General features: G+C 48.3%; 1 protein-coding gene across 1 annotated transcript; it reads left to right on the forward strand.

Annotated features, from left to right (window-relative positions):
* The first annotated feature begins 868 nt into the window (after positions 1 to 868).
* LOC115117295 (cathepsin D-like) lies at positions 869 to 19,532 on the forward strand. The gene is made up of 10 exons (XM_065015045.1): positions 869 to 1,040; positions 2,741 to 2,903; positions 10,231 to 10,354; positions 11,607 to 11,725; positions 14,335 to 14,359; positions 14,930 to 15,101; positions 15,429 to 15,551; positions 15,966 to 16,110; positions 16,864 to 16,962; positions 18,772 to 19,532. Exons 1-10 carry the CDS (start codon positions 979 to 981, stop codon positions 18,931 to 18,933), a joined length of 1,194 nt encoding a protein of 397 aa, XP_064871117.1. The 5' UTR covers positions 869 to 978; the 3' UTR covers positions 18,934 to 19,532.
* Positions 19,533 to 19,554: the final 22 nt, after the last annotated feature.

The raw sequence follows: 19,554 nt of genomic DNA on the forward strand, positions 1-19,554 counted from the left end.
CTACAGCACAACAGTGCCTTCACATAGGCAGGGCTGAGGTCCTATCACTTCCTACAACACAACAGTGCCTTCACATAGGCAGGGCTGAGGTCCTATCCTGCCCTGATATAGCCTATCCTGATATATCCTATCCTATCCTGATATATCCTATCCTTTCCTACCCTGATATATCCTATCCTGCCCTGATATATCCTATCCTATCCTGATATATCCTATCCTTTCCTACCCTGATATATCCTATCCTGATATATCCTATCCTCATATTTCCTATCCAGTCCCACAATATACATGACTTGTAGCCTATGCAGTACAACGCCATCAAGACCATTTTATTGTCTGCAAACAGTGTCAAATATCAAATATATTTATGTCAAATTCTGGTCTGGATTAACGATACATTGTGTCTTGGTTTTACACTTGACTTTATTGAGTTTATTTTTGCAGGGACAGAGCACATGACAGGAGGTTGGCGGTAATGGCTGGAGCTGAATCAGTGGAATTACATTCGCTCAGTTCCAGACATTATTATGAGTCGTCCTCCCCTCAGCAGCCTCCACTGGTGCACATTAATCAACATTTCAGTAAAAGTGCTGGTTTTAGCTAGCTGGCTAATTTTCAACTGTAGTCCCTGGACAGGTTACCCACAATTTGATAGACACAGACATCTCTGACAGCATGCCCGCACGGATTGGTGTGTTCAAGAAATACACATTTGAAGACTGTAAACGCTTTTGCAGACATTGTAAATCTATTATATTCAGCGCAGGTCTGCGCCAAATGTGTGTTTCTGGAACGCACCAATTGGCAATGCGCATGCGCAGCTAACTTAACTCCTGGAACGCACCCATCATCACATGATTTTTACTCGACGTCGACACAGTCAGGTGATAAAATTCTGTTGTTGTTATCTCAAGTCAAATTGTCCAGTCATTGTGCTGGCGGATCAGGTTGTAGCTAAAGTTATTCTGCAGCTGTAAAATGAAGGTTTTATACCTGTGTCTTTTCGCGGCACTTGCTTTGGCATCTGATGCACTCGTCCGGTAAGTAAAGTCAAGTTATATTAGCCGAACTAGCTTGTCAGCTAGAAAACAGTTGAGCCACCAGTTACGTCCTCAGTCAAATAGCTAGCTAGTATTACAAAATAGATAGGCTTAGCTAGGTTTGTGAATATTTACTTTGCTGAATGAATAGTGAAGACGACCTTGGGCTACAAAGTGACGTTAATTACATTTTATCAAGTCGCACTAGAGAAAGGTGTTTGTTGTTTTCCATTAGCTAGTGTTAAGTTTCTCGCCCAGGCAAACATGTTGTGACAATGTCAAAATAGAATAGCTAAGGTCAATATCCCAAACGCGATTTAAGGCTGGTTTATAGACCGTCTGACCTGTGTCCATGCAGTAGTAGTAAATTAGATTAAGGCTGGTTTATAGACCGTCTGACCTGTGTCCATGCAGTAGTAGTAAATTAGATTAAGGCTGGTTTATAGACCGTCTGACCTGTGTCCATGCAGTAGTAGTAAATTAGATTAAGGCTGGTTTATAGACCGTCTGACCTGTGTCCATGCAGTAGTAGTAAATTAGATTAAGGCTGGTTTATAGACCGTCTGACCTGTGTCCATGCAGTAGTAGTAAATTAGATTAAGGCTGGTTTATAGACCGTCTGACCTGTGTCCATGCAGTAGTAGTAAATTAGATTAAGGCTGGTTTACAGACCGTCTGACCTGACCTGTTTTACAGACCGTGTTCCATGTAATAACACAACTGTCGTAGCGAGATCATTATATTATATCAAACTTGTAGCATTAAATCAGCACAGCAGCCCGGTGCTCCAAATGGTAGACTTTCTCTATTTTAACAAAAATAAACCCATCCGTTCAAAAGTGAATTAATGGAAACCTAGCAAGCCAGGCAACTAAAAACTATTTTCTAAACAATGTTTTGGTTCGTTGCTAGCTAGTTAATTACCGTTAGCTAGCTAATTCAAATAACGTTAATGACCATAGTATAGCTGACGTCTTAACTTTAGCTATTTTTTTTATTATTCATTACTACAGGAAACTAAACCTACAACATTATTTACAAGGTAGTGGTGAACTTACAGAAAATGGTGGGATGAAATAAAAATGTCATTCAATTGGAGGATTTTAACTCCTGCATCAATTTGTCACAGTAAGATTTGGTCTGGTTGCTGTGGCTGTCCGGTAACCACGACAACGGACGTTGCGACAGTTGCCCATAATTTTTTTGTGTCGTTCAGACCAGTGACACTTGTCGCATTATAAATGTCTACAGACATTAGACCAAGTAATAGACTGGTCTTAACCTGTCTGATAACAATAGTCTTGATTAGTGTATGCCTCATTGATTGTTACATTGTTCATGTTTCCCATTCGGCAGTGTCCTTGTAAAACAGATATTACACATAGCTAGGTTGCCACATGCAGCACTTGTTCTAGCTTGTAAAGGATGTTGGCACCAGTATTCTTCACTGTGCCTGTCTGAGATTAGGAGACCTGTAACTATTCAGAAGTTCTTTCCCAGCAGGAACTAGGTTGAGTAGATACTAGAAAGGGCTGACCAGTAGACCTGCTGAGATTCTGCTTGACCTACCAACTGTTCAGGGCTGGCTAACCATTTCAAAGGAGTTCTCTAATATATTCTCTCTCGCTATGTCTCCCTCTCTTTCCCTCCCCCTGTATCTCTCTCTTTCCCGTCCTCTCCTTCTTCTCTCTCTCCCACAGAATTCCGTTGAGGAAGTTCCGTTCCATCAGGCGTACCCTGACTGACTCGGGCAGGGCAGCAGAAGAGCTGTTGGCCGGGCAGGAACACACTAAGTACAACAACCTGGGCTTCCCCTCCTCCAGTAATGGACCCACTCCAGAAACCCTGAAGAACTTTATGGATGTAAGAAGATCCTCTAGTTGCTACTAACCAGGGACCTGGGAGTGGAGTAGTTACCCTTGGGATGTGTCCCAGATGGCACCCTATTCCCTACGTAGTGCACTACATTTGATCAGAGCTGTGCTATGGGCCCCGGTCAAAAGTAGTGCACTTTAATAGGAAGTAAGGAGCCATTGGGGACGTAGGTGACCTGTGCCAATGGAGTGGTCACCCTTGACTTCCCTAATGCACTGTAGCACAAGCTAAAAGCCAAGCAGGCAGGCCAGGAAAAAATCCAACAAAGAATCTGTTGTCACCAGACCAACCTTTCCAACCTTTAGTAGCGTTACAAGGCAAAGCCCAGTCCCCCTCCTGTTCTACCTTTCCTTCTAGTCCTCCTAGCTAGCTGGATTAGTAGCATTTCAAGGCAAAGCCCAATCCTCCTCTCTGTCCTGATCTGTTGTCGCCAGTCCGACCTTTCCTTCTAGTCCTCCTAGCTAGCTGAATTAGTAGCGTTTCAAGGCAAAGCCCAATCCCCCTCTCTGTCCTGAAGGGAAGATGGAAGATCCCTTCTGATTTCACATTTCCCATTTTAAAGTTGGGTAATCAGATTTGTTTGTTTATGTGTGACGGAACAAGAACGTTTGTCATATGACGAGTAACTCAGCTTCCCATCAGTGTTGGGTCTTTTCTCTGTGTGACCGAACAGGAACTAGGAATAGTCGGTCATATGACGAGTAACTCAGCTTCCCATCAGTGTTGGGTCTTTTCTCTGTGTAGAATAGTCGGTCATATGAGGAACTCAGCTTCCCATCAGTGTTGGGTCTTTTCTCTGTGTCATATGACGAGTAACTCAGCTTCCCATCAGTGTTGGGTCTTTTCTCTGTGTGACCGAACAGGAACTAGGAATAGTTGGTCATATGACGAGTAACTCAGCTTCCCATCAGTGTTGGGTCTTTTCTCTGTGTGACCGAACAGGAACTAGGAATACTGACTGAGAGCAAGGAAGGACTGATCTTCTAAGCTCCCTGAGCCTGATCAGCTGTCAATTTGTAGACATAATGTACAGTTTATCCTCAGCAAATCCACTAGGCTTTGTGTTTATGTAGTTTAATCTGAACACCAGAAAAAAATAGGACCTTGTACACTAGTTTTTTTTTTTGGCCACCATCTAGTACTGGGTCAGACCCCCCCCCACCTTGCATCCAGAACAACTCAAATTCTTTGGGGCATAGCATGTAGCTCAATTGGTATCAAGGGACCCCATAACGTGCCTGTACCATTGAAAACATTCCCACCACCAGCCTGTATTGACGCCCCACCAGCCTGCCTGTACTGTTGACACCAGGCGAGGGCCATTATACCAACGCCACCAGCCTGTACTGTTGACACCAGGAGACCATTATACCAACGCCACCAGCCTGTACTGTTGACACCAGGCGATGGGACCATTATACCAACGCCACCAGCCTGTACTGTTGACACCAGGCGACGGGCCATTGATACCAACGCCACCAGCCTGTACTGTTGACACCAGGCGGCGGGACCATTATACCAACGCCACCAGCCTGTACTGACACCAGGCGACGGGACCATTATACCAACGCCACCAGCCTGTACTGTTGACACCAGGCCTGTACTGGACACCAGGCGACCCATTATACCAACGCCACCAGCCTGTACTGTTGACACCAGGCGACGGGGCCATTATACCAACGCCACCAGCCTGTACTGTTGACACCAGGCGACGCCACCGCCACCAGCCTGTACTGTTGACACCAGGCGGCGGGGCCATTATACCAACGCCACCAGCCTGTACTGTTGACACCAGGCGACGGGGCCATTATACCAATACGCACCAGCCTGTACTGTTGACACCAGGCGACGCCACCAGCCTGTACTGTTGACACCAGGCGACGGGGCCATTATACCAACGCCACCAGCCTGTACTGTTGACACCAGGCGACGGGCCTGTACTGTTGACACCAGGCCAGACCATTATACCAACGCCACCAGCCTGTACTGTTGACACCAGGACACCAGGCGACGGGGCCATTATTATACCAACGCCACCAGCCTGTACTGTTGACCACCTGTAGGACGGCGACGGGGCCATTATACCAACGCCACCAGCCTGTACTGTTGACACCAGGCGACGGGGCCATTATACCAACGCCACCAGCCTGTACTGTTGACACCAGGCGGCGGGGACCATTATACCAACGCCACCAGCCTGTACTGTTGACACCAGGCCATTATACCAACGCCACCAGCCTGTACTGTTGACCAGCCTGTACTGTTGACACCAGGCGACCCATTATACCAACGCCACCAGCCTGTACTGTTGACACCAGGCCAGGGGCCATTATACCAACGCCACCAGCCTGTACTGTTGACACCAGGCGACGGGACCCATTATACCAACGCCACCAGCCTGTACTGTTGACACCAGGCGACGGGGCCACCAGCCTGTACTGGCGATGGGGCCACCATTATACCAGCCACGCCTGTACTGTTGAGACCAGACCATTATACCAACGCCACCAGCCTGTACTGTTGACACCAGGCGACGGGGCCATTATACCAACGCCACCAGCCTGTACTGTATGACACCTGTAGGCACCAGGCGTGGGGCCAGGGCCATTATACCAACGCCACCAGCCTGTACTGTTGACACCAGGCGACGGGGCCATTATACCAACGCCACCAGCCTGTACTGTTGACACCAGGCGACGGGGCCATTATACCAACGCCAGCCTGTACTGTTGACACCAGCCTGCCACCAGCCTGTACTGTTGACATTATACCAACGCCACCAGCCTGTACTGTTGACACCAGGCGACGGGGCCATTATACCAACGCCACCAGCCTGTACTGTTGACACCAGGCGACGGGGCCATTATACCAACGCCACCAGCCTGTACTGTTGACACCAGGCGACGGGGCCATTATACCAACGCCACCAGCCTGTACTGTTGACACCAGGCGACGGGGCCATTATACCAACGCCACCAGCCTGTACTGTTGACACCAGGCGACGGGCCATTATACCAACGCCACCAGCCTGTACTGTTGACACCAGGCGACGGGGCCATTATACCAACGCCACCAGCCTGTACTGTTGACACCAGGCGACGGGGCCATTATACCAACGCCACCAGCCTGTACTGTTGACACCAGGCGACGGGGCCATTATACCAACGCCACCAGCCTGTACTGTTGACACCAGGCGACGGGGCCATTATACCAACGCCACCAGCCTGTACTGTTGACACCAGGCGACGGGGCCATTATACCAACGCCACCAGCCTGTACTGTTGACACCAGGCGACGGGGCCATTATACCAACGCCACCAGCCTGTACTGTACACCAGGCGGCACGGGGCCAACGCCGCCACCAGCCTGTACTGTTGACACCAGGCGACGGGGCCATTATACCAACGCCACCAGCCTGTACTGTTGACACCAGGCGACGGGGCCATTATACCAACGCCACCAGCCTGGGACACAGACCATTATACCAACGCCACCAGCCTGTACTGTTGACACGGGCCATTACCAACGCCATTATGTTGACCAACGCCACCAGCCTGTACTGTTGACACCAGGCGACGGGGCCATTATACCAACGCCACCAGCCTGTACTGTTGACACCAGGCGACGGGGCCATTATACCAACGCCACCAGCCTGTACTGTTGACACCAGGCGATGGGGCCAGACCATTATACCAACGCCACCAGCCTGTACTGTTGACACCAGGCGACGGGGCCATTATACCAACGCCACCAGCCTGTACTGTTGACACCAGGCGACGGGGCCATTATACCAACGCCACCAGCCTGTACTGTTGACACCAGGCCATTATACCAACGCCACCAGCCTGTACTGTTGACACCAGGCGACGGGGCCATTATACACCAGCCTGTACTGTTGAGACGGGGCCATTATACCAACGCCACCAGCCTGTACTGTTGACACCAGGCGACGGGGCCATTATACCAACCATTATACCAACGCCACCAGCCTGTACTGTTGACACCAGGCGACGGGGCCATTATACCAACGCCACCAGCCTGTACTGTTGACACCAGGCGACGGGGCCATTATACCAACGCCACCAGCCTGTACTGTTGACACCAGGCGGCGGGCCATTATACCAACGCCACCAGCCTGTACTGTTGACACCAGGCGACGGGCCATTATACCAACGCCACCAGCCATTATACCAACGCCACCAGCCTGTACTGTTGACACCAGGCGACCATTATACCAACGCCACCAGCCTGTACTGTACCAACGCCACCAGCCTGTACTGTTGACACCAGGCGAGGGCCATTATACCAATGCCACCAGCCTGTACTGTTGACACCAGGCGACCATTATACCAACGCCACCAGCCTGTACTGTTGACACCAGGCGACGGGGCCATTATACCAACGCCACCAGCCTGTACTGTTGACACCAGGCGACGGGGCCATTATACCAACGCCACCAGCCTGTACTGTTGACACCAGGCGGCTGACCGGGGCCACCAGCCTTACTGTTGACACCAACGCCACCAGCCTGTACTGTTGACACCAGGCGCGACCATTATACCAACGCCACCAGCCTGTACTGTTGACACCAGGCGACGGGGCCATTATACCAACGCCACCAGCCTGTACTGTTGACACCAGGCGACGGGGCCATTATACCAACACCAGCCTGTACTGTTGACACCACGCCCATTACGCACCAGCCTGTACTGTTGACACCAGGCGACGGGGCCATTATACCAACGCCACCAGCCTGTACTGTTGACACCAGGCGACGGGGCCATTATACCAACGCCACCAGCCTGTACTGTTGACACCAGGCGACCAGGGCCATTATACCAACGCCACCAGCCTGTACTGTTGACACCAGGCGACGGGGCCATTATACCAACGCCACCAGCCTGTACTGTTGACACCAGGCGCCCATTATACCAACGCCACCAGCCTGTACTGTTGACACCAGGCGACGGGGCCATTATACCAACGCCACCAGCCTGTACTGTTGACACCAGGCGATGGGGCCAGACCATTATACCAACGCCACCAGCCTGTACTGTTGACACCAGGCGACGGGGCCATTATACCAACGCCACCAGCCTGTACTGTTGACACCAGGCGACGGGGCCATTATACCAACGCCACCAGCCTGTACTGTTGACACCAGGCGACGGGGCCATTATACCAACGCCACCAGCCTGTACTGTTGACACCAGGCGACGGGGCCATTATACCAACGCCACCAGCCTGTACTGTTGACACCAGGCGACGGGGCCACGCCACCAGCCTGTACTGTTGACACCAGGCGACGGGGCCATTATACCAACGCCACCAGCCTGTACTGTTGACACCAGGCGACGGGGCCATTATACCAACGCCACCAGCCTGTACTGTTGACACCAGGCGACGGGGCCATGGACTGCTGCTGCTTACGCCAAATCCTGACTCTATCAAGTGATGCTTTTCCTCTCCTCAATTGTCCATTGTTGGTTAATGCGTTCCCCTCTGGAGCAGCTTCTTCTTGTTTTTAGCTGATGGGAGTGGAATCCGGTGTGGCCGTCTGCTGCAATAGCCCATTTGTGACGAAGGCTGACGAGTGGTGCGTTCTGAGATGCCGTTCTGCTCACCACTGTTGTACTGCGCCGTTATTTGTCTGTTTGTGGTGTAACAGTATAACTTCAGTCCGTCCCCTCGCCCCTACCCGGGCTCGAACCAGGGACCCCTCTGCACACATCAACAACTGACACCCACGAAGCATCGTTACCCATCGCTCCACAAAAGCCGCGGCCCTTGCAGAGTAAGGGGAACTACTACTTCAAGGTCTCAGAGCGAGTGACGTAACCGATTGAAATGCTATTAGCGTGCACCACCGCTATGTTGCGATATGCAGATTAATCCAACGGTAGGTACAAGGTTACACACACACACACCTACCATATAAAATGTCATGCAAATCCTCCTATGAAGCTTGACAAGTTGGAACTGTGAATGAATACAGTTTTCAACATGGAATGGTTTCAGACACTTCATAACATCTTGCAGAGTAATTGAAACTTTCACATCAAACCACTTAGATATCAACCAACCACAATACAACCACAGTGAATGAATGAACCCGTTGTGCCTTCAATAGTCAGCTCTTTAATAAGAGAAAGGTTTGTGTCCACAAATGGCCCCCTATTCCCCAACAAGGCTCTGCTCAAAAGTAGTGCACTATATAGGGAATAGAGTGCATAGGTCTCTGGTCGAAAGAGGTGCACTATATAGGGAGTAGAGTCTTTTTGGTACGCACACACTAAGACTGCTAATATAATCACAATGAAGTGATCAAGCTGTCTCTCAGGAGGATTGAATTGACTGAAGAGTTTGATTTCCTATGAGTCCTAGAAAAAAGGAAGTTGTTATTATTTAAGATATAAAGTGCTAGATTGGAGTCCTAGAAAAAAGGAAGTTGAGTCATCGTGTTGAGTCATCGTTCATTCTCTGCTTGCAACAGAAGGTTCGCTGTCTGTTAGAACGTGGAGAAGATAAATCACTGAGACCTATTGGATTGACCGAAGATATAAAATGGTAGATTGGAGTCCTAGAAAGAGGGAAGTTGACTCATCGTTTAAACTGTAGTTATTATTTAAGATATAAAGTGCTAGATTGGAGTCCTAGAAAGAGGGAAGTTGACTCATCGTTTAAACTGTGTAGTTATTATTTAAGATATAAAGTGCTAGATTGGAGTCCTAGAAAGAGGGAAGTTGACTCATCGTTTAAACTGTGTAGTTATTATTTAAGATATAAAGTGCTAGATTGGAGTCCTAGAAAGAGGGAAGTTGACTCTGTGTAATTATTAAACTGTGTAGTTATTATTTGCTCTAGAACTGAAGGTTAGCTGACTTGTATGTTCAACAGGGTGACTAGGAGAAGAGATCACTCTGACCTGTTTTACTTCAAACAAACTGTTCTGACACTTGGCAGAGCCAACTTCTCTATCAGTCTTGGATGTAGAATGGACTGAACTAATCACATGATGTGGATGAACAGACTAGTGTAGGTAGATGGTGCCAGATGTGTTCAGGCCAGCTCAACCTGTTGGAAGGGATTGTCTTCACTGTATCCCTACAACGTGACCAAAGCATAGTGGAGCTTGTTCTTCTTAGGGAATAGGTATATGAAGAACCAGCTGAAACTGGACCTCTGTCCTCCACCAGTTTGGGAGTCCACTTTTAATGTGAAGATCCTACTTCCTGCTTTCTAGTCCGGGAGCCGTTTGATTGGCTCCTAGAAACCACAGTTGTTTTTAGTGTGTGTGTGTGTGTGTGTTTTCCAGGCTCAGTACTACGGTGAGATCGGCCTGGGGACTCCCGTCCAGACATTCACTGTGGTGTTTGATACAGGCTCCTCTAACTTGTGGGTCCCTTCCATCCACTGCTCCTTCACAGACATCGCCTGCTGTAAGTCGACACTACACGGACTCAATCCCATATGTATCCATACAGTTGTCACGTCCTCGCAGATCCTCCACAAGTCCGTAGGGGTCTAGGGTTGCATTTTGGGGAATGGGCCATTGACTCGTACACACGTGACTGCAGCTAGAAGGACCTACTCACTTCCAGAACACTGGTTTTATAAGCAGCATGAATATTAACGAGCTGTATGTGCCTCTTAGTCCAATTCTAGGTTTAATCTGTTTCTAAGAATCCTCTGTTTTATTCTTTTGTTTGTTCTTTCTGCCAAATGCCTTTCCTCCATTTAGTTAAATTATTGTATTTGTTTATTTCACCTTTTATTTAACCAGGTAGGCAGGTTGAGAACACCTTTATTTAACCAGGTAGGCAAGTTGAGAACACCTTTATTTAACCAGGTAGGCAAGTTGAGAACACCTTTATTTAACCAGGTAGGCAAGTTGAGAACACCTTTATTTAACCAGGTAGGCAAGCTGAGAACACCTTTATTTAACCAGGTAGGCAAGCTGAGAACACCTTTATTTAACCAGGTAGGCAAGCTGAGAACACCTTTATTTAACCAGGTAGGCAAGCTGAGAACACCTTTATTTAACCAGGTTTAACACAGGTAGGCAAGTTGAGAACACCTTTATTTAACCAGGTAGGCAAGTTGAGAACACCTTTATTTAACCAGGTAGGCAAGTTGAGAACACCTTTATTTAACCAGGTAGGCAGTTGAGAACACCTTTATTTAACCAGGTAGGCTAAGCTGGAGAACAAACAAGTTCTCATTTACAGTTGCGACCTGGCCAAGATGAAGCAAAGCAGTTCGACAGATACAACAACACAGAGTTACACATGGAGTAAAACAAACATACAGTCAATAATACAGTATAAACAAGTCTATATACGATGTGAGCAAATGAGGTGAGAAGGGAGGTAAAGGCAAAAAAAAGGCCAAAGTAAATACAATATAGCAAGTAAAACACTGGAATGGTAGATTTGCAGTGGAAGAATGTGCAAAGTAGAGATAAAAATAATGGGGTGCAAAGGAGCAAAACGTCCTCTCTCAAAACGTCCTCTCTCAAAACGTCCTCTCTCAAAGCGTCCTCTCTCAAAGCGTCCTCTCTCAAAACGTCCTCTCTCAAAACGTCCTCTCTCAAAATGCTTCACCGTGTTCTTCCTTCTAGGTTCTAGAACTATTGATATTGACCATGTTTGACAGATTTAAAGTGACACTTCTCTTCTCTCTGTCTGTCAGTGCTTCACCACAAGTATAACGGTGCCAAGTCCAGTACGTATGTGAAGAACGGAACGGCCTTCGCCATCCAGTATGGGTCTGGCAGTCTGTCTGGGTACCTCAGCCAGGACACGTGCACGGTAGGTTCCAGTATGGGTCTGGCAGTCTGTCTGGGTACCTCAGCCAGGACACGTGCACGGTAGGTTCCAGTATGGGTCTGGCAGTCTGTCTGGGTACCTCAGCCAGGACACGTGCACGGTAGGTTCCAGTATGGGTCTGGCAGTCTGTCTGGGTACCTCAGCCAGGACACGTGCACGGTAGGTTCCAGTATGGGTCTGGCAGTCTGTCTGGGTACCTCAGCCAGGACACGTGCACGGTAGGTTCCAGTATGGGTCTGGCAGTCTGTCTGGGTACCTCAGCCAGGACACGTGCACGGTAGGTTCCAGTATGGGTCTGGCAGTCTGTCTGGGTACCTGTCGTGGAAATTTCCTCTATTTACCAAATCATGGGAGCAAACCACAACACAAGTCAGAGTTAGTTATCAAAGTCCATCTTTAATTATATGAGCTCCATCACAATCCTGTGACTCTCAGATAAATTCAGTGTCTCCCCAGTGAATTTTCTGAGAGTCCCCTTACAATGCAACTGAGTTCCTTTAATAGCGAAGACACCCATAGTCAGACAGCATAGACATAATTCATCGTTCAGCTTTGTCTCCTTTCCCAAAACCCCAGAACCATAAACCAATCCTCCATATCAACAGGCATATATCAAATTGTCATTTAGATACAACCAACTCTGTAATACAAACTCCTGGACAAACTCACAGATAGGAGAGTGACCCTACAGGTCAACAAAGGGAGAGCATAGAATGATTCCAGACACTGCAACCCCTCCTTTCCCCACTGGGAAAGTTAGGGAGTATAAGATATGTTTACACATGATGACACTTTGACCTCTCCCCTCTCATGTGGCCCATGCAACTTAGTCCTGACATAGAACACATAACTGCCAATGGCCACCACTATAGTACAACAAAATACATTCTTATGAGAAGTAACTTACACACATTTGATGAATATTAAATATCTTACAAATGTTACCAACATATTCTGATAATTCCACGACAGTACCTCAGCCAGGACACGTGCACGGTAGGTTCCAGTATGGGTCTGGCAGTCTGTCTGGGTACCTCAGCCAGGACACGTGCACGGTAGGTTCCAAGGTTCTTGTTTAAATAGACCTCAAACGGTGCTGTATAAATCATATCCATTGTCACTATTCTCCAAAACAATTCCCTTTTTTTAATGTTTTTTTGTTCTTAATGATTTTAAACAGCGTTTTCTGCCTGAAATTAGATTTTATTTGACTCACAATCTCTGTGTTTAGGTGTCAGTGAGACCTGACGGTCTAGAACTGTACTGCTTGATATTGACCATAGTTCAAAATTATAATGGATGTACTGCTCATCTCTGTCAGATTGAGACTGGTAGATTGGAGACCTGACGTCTATAGATGTGTTTATAATGGCTGTGCTGCTCATCTCTCTGGTAGATTGGAGACCTGACGGTCTGTAGTGTTTATTGGAATGGCTGTGCTGCTCATCTCTCTGGTAGATTGAGACCTGATGTGTTTATAATGGATGTACTGCTCATCTCTCTGGTAGATTGGTTCCAGATTGGTCTGGCAGGCCTGTCCACTGTCCATAGAGAGACCTGTTTATAATGGCTGTACTGCTCATCTCTCTGGTAGATTGTGACGGTCTAGATGTGTTTATAATGGCTGTACTGCAGTCTGTCTGGGTATTGGAGGCCTGTCCATAGTGCAGGAGTGTTTATAATGGATGGCTGTACTGCTCATCTCTCTGGTAGATTGGAGCCTGGACCGTACTGCTCAGGTAGATGACTGTCTAGAGAGTGTTTATAATGGCTGTACTGCTCATCTCTCTGGTAGATTGAGACCTGACGTTGTGCTGCTAGAGATTGGAGGCCTGTCCATAGAGGATATAATGGCTGTACTGCTCATCTCTCTGGTAGATTGGAGACCTGTCCATGAGATTGGAGGATAATGGATGTACTGTCCATCCTCTAGATTGGATGTCCATAGAGGAGTTTATAATGGCTGTACTGCTCATCTCTCTGGTAGATTGGAGACCTGACGGTCTATAGATGTGTTTATAATGGCTGTACTGCCATCATCTCTCTGGTAGATTGGAGGCCTGTCCATAGAGGAGTGTTTATAATGGCTGTACTGCTCATCTCCTGATTGAGACCTGATGGTCTATAGATGTGTTTATAATGGCTGTACTGCTCATCTCTCTGGTAGATTGGAGGCCTGTCCATAGAGGATGTTTATAATGGCTGTACTGCTCATCTCTCTGGTAGATTGGAGGACTGTCCATAGAGGAGTGTTTATAATGGCTGTACTGCTCATCTCTCTGGTAGATTGGAGGCCTGTCCATAGAGGAGTGGTTTATAATGGCTGTACTGCTCATCTCTCTGGTAGATTGGAGACCTGACGGTCTATAGATGTGTTTATAATGGCTGTACTGCTCATCTCTCTGGTAGATTGGAGACCTGACGGTCTATAGATGTGTTTATAATGGATGTACTGCTCATCTCTCTGGTAGATTGGAGGCCTGTCCATAGAGGAGTGTTTATAATGGCTGTACTGCTCATCTCTCTGGTAGATTGGAGGCCTGTCCATAGAGGAGTGTTTATAATGGCTGTACTGCTCATCTCTCTGGTAGATTGGAGGACTGTCCATAGAGGATGGTTTATAATGGCTGTACTGCTCATCTCTCTGGTAGATTGGAGACCTGACGGTCTATAGATGTGTTTATAATGGCTGTACTGCTCATCTCTCTGGTAGATTGAGATTGGAGACCTGAATAGATGTGTTTATAATGGCTGTACTGCTCATCTCTCTGGTAGATTGGAGGCCTGTCCATAGAGGAGTGTTTATAATGGCTGTACTGCTCATCTCTCTGGTAGATTGGAGGCCTGTCCATAGAGGAGTGTTTATAATGGCTGTACTGCTCATCTCTCTGGTAGATTGGAGACCTGACGGTGTTTATAATGTCCATTAGTGTTTATAATGCTGTACTGCTCATCTCTCTGGTAGATTGGAGGACTGTCCATAGAGGATGTTTATAATGGCTGTACTGCTCATCTCTCTGGTAGATTGGAGGCCTGTCCATTGGAGGCCTGTCCAGAGAGTGTTTATAATGGCTGTACTGCTCATCTCTCTGGTAGATTGGAGGACCCATTCGAGGAGTGTGATCTCTCTGGTAGATTGGCCTGCTCATCTCTCTGGTAGATTGGAGGCCTGTCCATGAGGACCAGGGGACCTAGGCCTCAGATTGCAGCCTGGCGTAGCCTTCATCGCTGCGAAGTTTGACGGCATCCTGGGCATGGCCTACCCCCGTATCTCTGTGGACGGGGTCGCTCCGCCGTTCGACAACATCATGAGCCAGAAGAAAGTAGAGCAGAACGTGTTCTCCTTCTACCTCAACAGGTGAGACTGAGAGGAGTGCCTCACCTATTTGGCTCCGGAGTCCTTGTTGGAGATTTAGGGCTGGTTTCCTGGACATGGATAAGATAATCCTATACTGTAACTAAAAAGCCCCATGTCTATTGAAATAGCTGGTTACTTTTTATTTAACCTTTTATTTAACTAGGCAAGTCGGTTAAGAAAAATGACGGCCTACCAAAACGGCTCAAAGTACCAGGTTTAATCTGTATCCAGGAAACTAGCACAACAAGTCTGAGTTTGTCTCTGCTCTGCAAAGACATTATTATAAAAATAGTAAAAGGACTGTTTGGTCTTGTTTGTGTGTGTCAGGAACCCAGACTCTGAGCCCGGCGGGGAGCTCCTGCTGGGAGGAACTGACCCTAAGTACTACAGTGGAGACTTCCAGTACCTCGACGTCAGCCGCCAGGCCTACTGGCAGATCCACATGGACGGGTGAGTTCTCTTCCTTCTCCTGTTGTTTATGTGCTGCCACTTCTGCTTGTGTTAGTTACTCTAACTCCTTCTACATTAACCATCTGTTGTTGGTGGACACTAGATTAGTATCTCTGTGGTCAGTTCTGTGTCAGAATTATTCAGTTTACAACTTTTTTTTTTTTTTTTAGGACTTTTTGAGCAGGTGAAATGGACGCAGAATTCAGTTTTGTGGACTGCGAGCATGAATGAAATCAATGCTGTTTTCACTGTGTCGGGAGGGAACTGTAAACCTAAATGAGTTATTGGTTTTAGTGTTTTAAATAGAGAAGCCTGTGAAAAGGCATTGACTGCTCTGAGGACAGATCTATTGTTACCTTGTGTAACCTCCTTCCACCAAGAGAGCTGGATTCAAACCTGTGTGTGTTTGTACAGGATGGGTGTGGGGAGCCAGCTGAGTCTGTGTAAGGGAGGCTGTGAGGCCATCGTGGACACCGGCACGTCCCTCATCACCGGCCCCGCGGCCGAGGTCAAGGCCCTGCAGAGGGCCATCGGAGCAACACCACTCATCCAGGGAGAGGTAAGACACAAGATCAACCCCACTCCTCTAGTTCAACACTGTGGTCCCTGACTACAGCTACGTTCCTCCTCCTCTAGTTCAACACTGTGGTCCCTGACTACAGCTACGTTCCTCCTCTAGTTCAACCCTGTGGTCCCTGACTACAGCTACGTTCCTCCTCTAGTTCAACACTGTGGTCCCTGACTACAGCTACGTTCCTCCTCCTCTAGTTCAACTCTGTGGTCCCCGACTACAGCTACGTTCCTCCTCCTCTAGTTCAACACTGTGGTCCCTGACTACAGCTACGTTCCTCCTCCTCTAGTTCAACACTGTGGTCCCTGACTACAGCTACGTTCCTCCTCCTCTAGTTCAACACTGTGGTCCCTGACTACAGCTACGTTCCTCCTCTAGTTCAACACTGTGGTCCCCGACTACAGCTACGTTCCTCCTCCTCCTCCTTTAGTTCAACACTGTGGTCCCCGACTACAGCTACGTTCCTCCTCTAGTTCAACACTGTGGTCCCTGACTACAGCTACGTTCCTCCTCTAGTTCAACACTGTGGTCCCTGACTACAGCTACGTTCCTCCTCTAGTTCAACACTGTGGTCCCTGACTACAGCTACGTTCCTCCTCTAGATCAACACTGTGGTCCCCGACTACAGCTAAATGAAGTCCCACTTGACCTGGCCTGTCTCCTATTACTTAGAGAACTGTACTCTACTTTATTTCCTGAATAGAGTAGCATCTTCACTGACTGTTTCCGCTTGTGTTTCAGTACATGGTGAACTGTGATAAGATTCCCACCATGCCTGTCATCACATTCAACCTGGGAGGACAGTCCTACAGTCTGACTGCAGAGCAGTACGTCCTCAAGGTGAGTCTGTCTTTATTTTTTTTCTCTGCTCTCTCTGGAGAATCTACTGGACATCTTACTTTGAGCAAAACAATGTAGAGGCAGATATCCAGCAGGGAGGGGGGGTGCAGATATCCAGCAGGGAGGGGGTGCAGATATCCAGCAGGGAGGGGGTGCAGATATCCAGCAGGGAGGGGGAGTGCAGATATCCAGCAGGGAGGGGGGTGCAGATATCCAGCAGGGAGGGGGTGCAGATATCCAGCAGGGAGGGGGTGCAGATATCCAGCAGGGAGGGGGTGCAGATATCCAGCAGGGAGGGGGTGCAGATATCCAGCAGGGAGGGGGTGCAGATATCCAGCAGGCAGGGAGGGGGTGCAGATATCCAGCAGGGAGGGGGTGCAGATATCCAGCAGGGAGGGGGGTGCAGATATCCAGCAGGGAGGGGTGCAGATATCCAGCAGGGGGGTGCAGATATCCAGCAGGGAGGGGGTGCAGATATCCAGCAGGAGGGTGCAGATATCCAGCAGGGAGGGGGTGCAGATATCCAGCAGGGAGGGGGGGGGGTGCAGATATCCGGCAGGGAGGAGGGGGGTGCAGAGAGGGAGGGGGGTGCAGATATCCAGCCTGCAGGGAGGGAGGGGGTGCAGATATCCAGCAGGGAGGGGAGGGGGTGCCTGAGGGAGGGAGGGGTGCAGATATCCTGCCTGAGAGGGAGGGGGGTGCAGATATCCTGCCTGAGAGGGAGGGGGGTGCAGATATCCTGCCTGAGAGGGAAGGGGGTGCAGATATCCAGCAGAGGGCGGTAGAGTCTAATTGTTCGCTCAGTCAGTCATTATACCACACAAACAGGCCATTGTTTAGTTCACTAAGCCGTTCTCAGAACCATGGGAGACGACGTACATTGATTTGAATGTTTGTCTCAGAATGTAATTGTTATTTCAACAATTATTACTGCGTAATAATGGCCTATTGAACTTTCCTTACAAACCGTCCCTCTGTTGGCTACGATGTTAGTATTTCTGTCATTTGGGTCATTTACATATCGGGCTCTTGTTCATTAGTGCACACCGTAGCAAAACATTGTGCAACAGAAAACAAAAATGAGCATTTCAGCAATGAACAAGTTAGAACCTCTCCGTTTTCAAACTGTTTGGTGCTTACTGAACACGATCTGGGACTGTGTGCGTCTCTGTATTCCTTCCCCCTTCTGCTCTGGGTCTGACTGTGTGCGTCTCTGTATTCCTTCCCCCTTCTGCTCTGGGTCTGACTGTGTGCGTCTCTGTATTCCTTCCCCCTTCTGCTCTGCGTCTGACTGTGTGCGTCTCTGTATTCCTTCCCCCTTCTGCTCTGCGTCTGACTGTGTGCGTCTCTGTATTCCTTCTGCTCTGCGGCTGACTGTGTGCGTCTCTGTATTCCTTCCCCCTTCTGCTCTGCGGCTGACTGTGTGCGTCTCTGTATTCCTTCCCCCTTCTGCTCTGCGGCTGACTGTGTGCGTCTCTGTATTCCTTCCCCTTCTGCTCTGCGGCTGACTGTGTGCCTCTGTATTCCCCCCTTCTGCTCTGCGTCTGACTGTGTGCGTCTCTGTATTCCTTCCCCCTTCTGCTCTGCGGCTGACTGTGTGCGTCTCTGTATTCCTTCTGCTCTGCGGCTGACTGTGTGCGTCTCTGTATTCCTTCTGCTCTGCGGCTGACTGTCTGCTCTCTGTATTCCTTCTGCTCTGACTGTGTGCGTCTCTGTATTCCTTCCCCTTCTGCTCTGCGTCTGACTGTGTGCGTCTCTGTATTCCTTCCCCCTTCTGCTCTGTCTGATTCTTTCTTTCCCCCACTCCAGGAGAGCCAGGCTGGTAAGACCATCTGCCTGAGTGGCTTCATGGGCCTGGACATCCCCGCCCCCGCCGGGCCGCTGTGGATCCTGGGAGATGTATTCATTGGCCAATACTACACCGTGTTCGACCGTGACAACAACAGGGTGGGCTTCGCTAAGTCCAAGTAGAACTACAACCATTGGCTACGTCCTCATTCTCCACTATCCATCATCTACCCTTTTCCTGAAGTGTACACTTGTTCTGCACACTACTTGTCATGGATTTGGAGAATTGGGAAGCAGTCAATGTTTTAGGGTGTTTTGCGGTACATTTAAAAGTGGATCGAGATGTTATGATTTTAGACAGGCAAAATCCACGTGTGGGGGAAAGACACTACTTGTAAAAGTTGCACAAGTTTCCATTTGCTTTTCTGAAATCTTTTAAAACTAGCAATTTAGATTTGTGTAAGAGTTCAAATGCACTGATCTAAAACAAGCATTTCATGTCTTGAGTTATTTGCTGTGGAAGTGAAACCGAAAACATGGTGGTGTTGGAGGAACGGGATCGGGAGTCAAAGATGACGATCAGAACGGACCTTTTGAGTTTTACCATCTGAGTGATATGCTGTACGTATTAAATCAGGGACTTGTGTTTTTATTGTTTTAAAGCAACCGAACAATGTAACATTTTTAATTTGAGTTTTGAGGCAATGGACCTCTTGTCAATGACTTTTAAGATGTATCTTCAAATGATTGGATTCAATAAAATTTTAAATAATTGTAAAAAATGAAGTGCCCCATTTCTTTGAA

Source organism: Oncorhynchus nerka, unplaced genomic scaffold (genome assembly GCF_034236695.1).
Source record: "Oncorhynchus nerka isolate Pitt River unplaced genomic scaffold, Oner_Uvic_2.0 unplaced_scaffold_1751, whole genome shotgun sequence".
Lineage (NCBI taxonomy): Eukaryota > Metazoa > Chordata > Actinopteri > Salmoniformes > Salmonidae > Oncorhynchus > Oncorhynchus nerka.

Coding starts and splice junctions, on each gene's coding strand:
- LOC115117295 (XM_065015045.1), top strand. CDS start 979: ATGAAGGTTTTATACCTGTGTCTTTTCGCGGCACTTGCTTTGGCATCT. Junction 1,041..2,740: donor GCATCTGATGCACTCGTCCG/GTAAGTAAAGTC, acceptor TCTCTCCCACAG/AATTCCGTTGAGGAAGTTCC. Junction 16,963..18,771: donor CAGAGCAGTACGTCCTCAAG/GTGAGTCTGTCT, acceptor CCCCCACTCCAG/GAGAGCCAGGCTGGTAAGAC.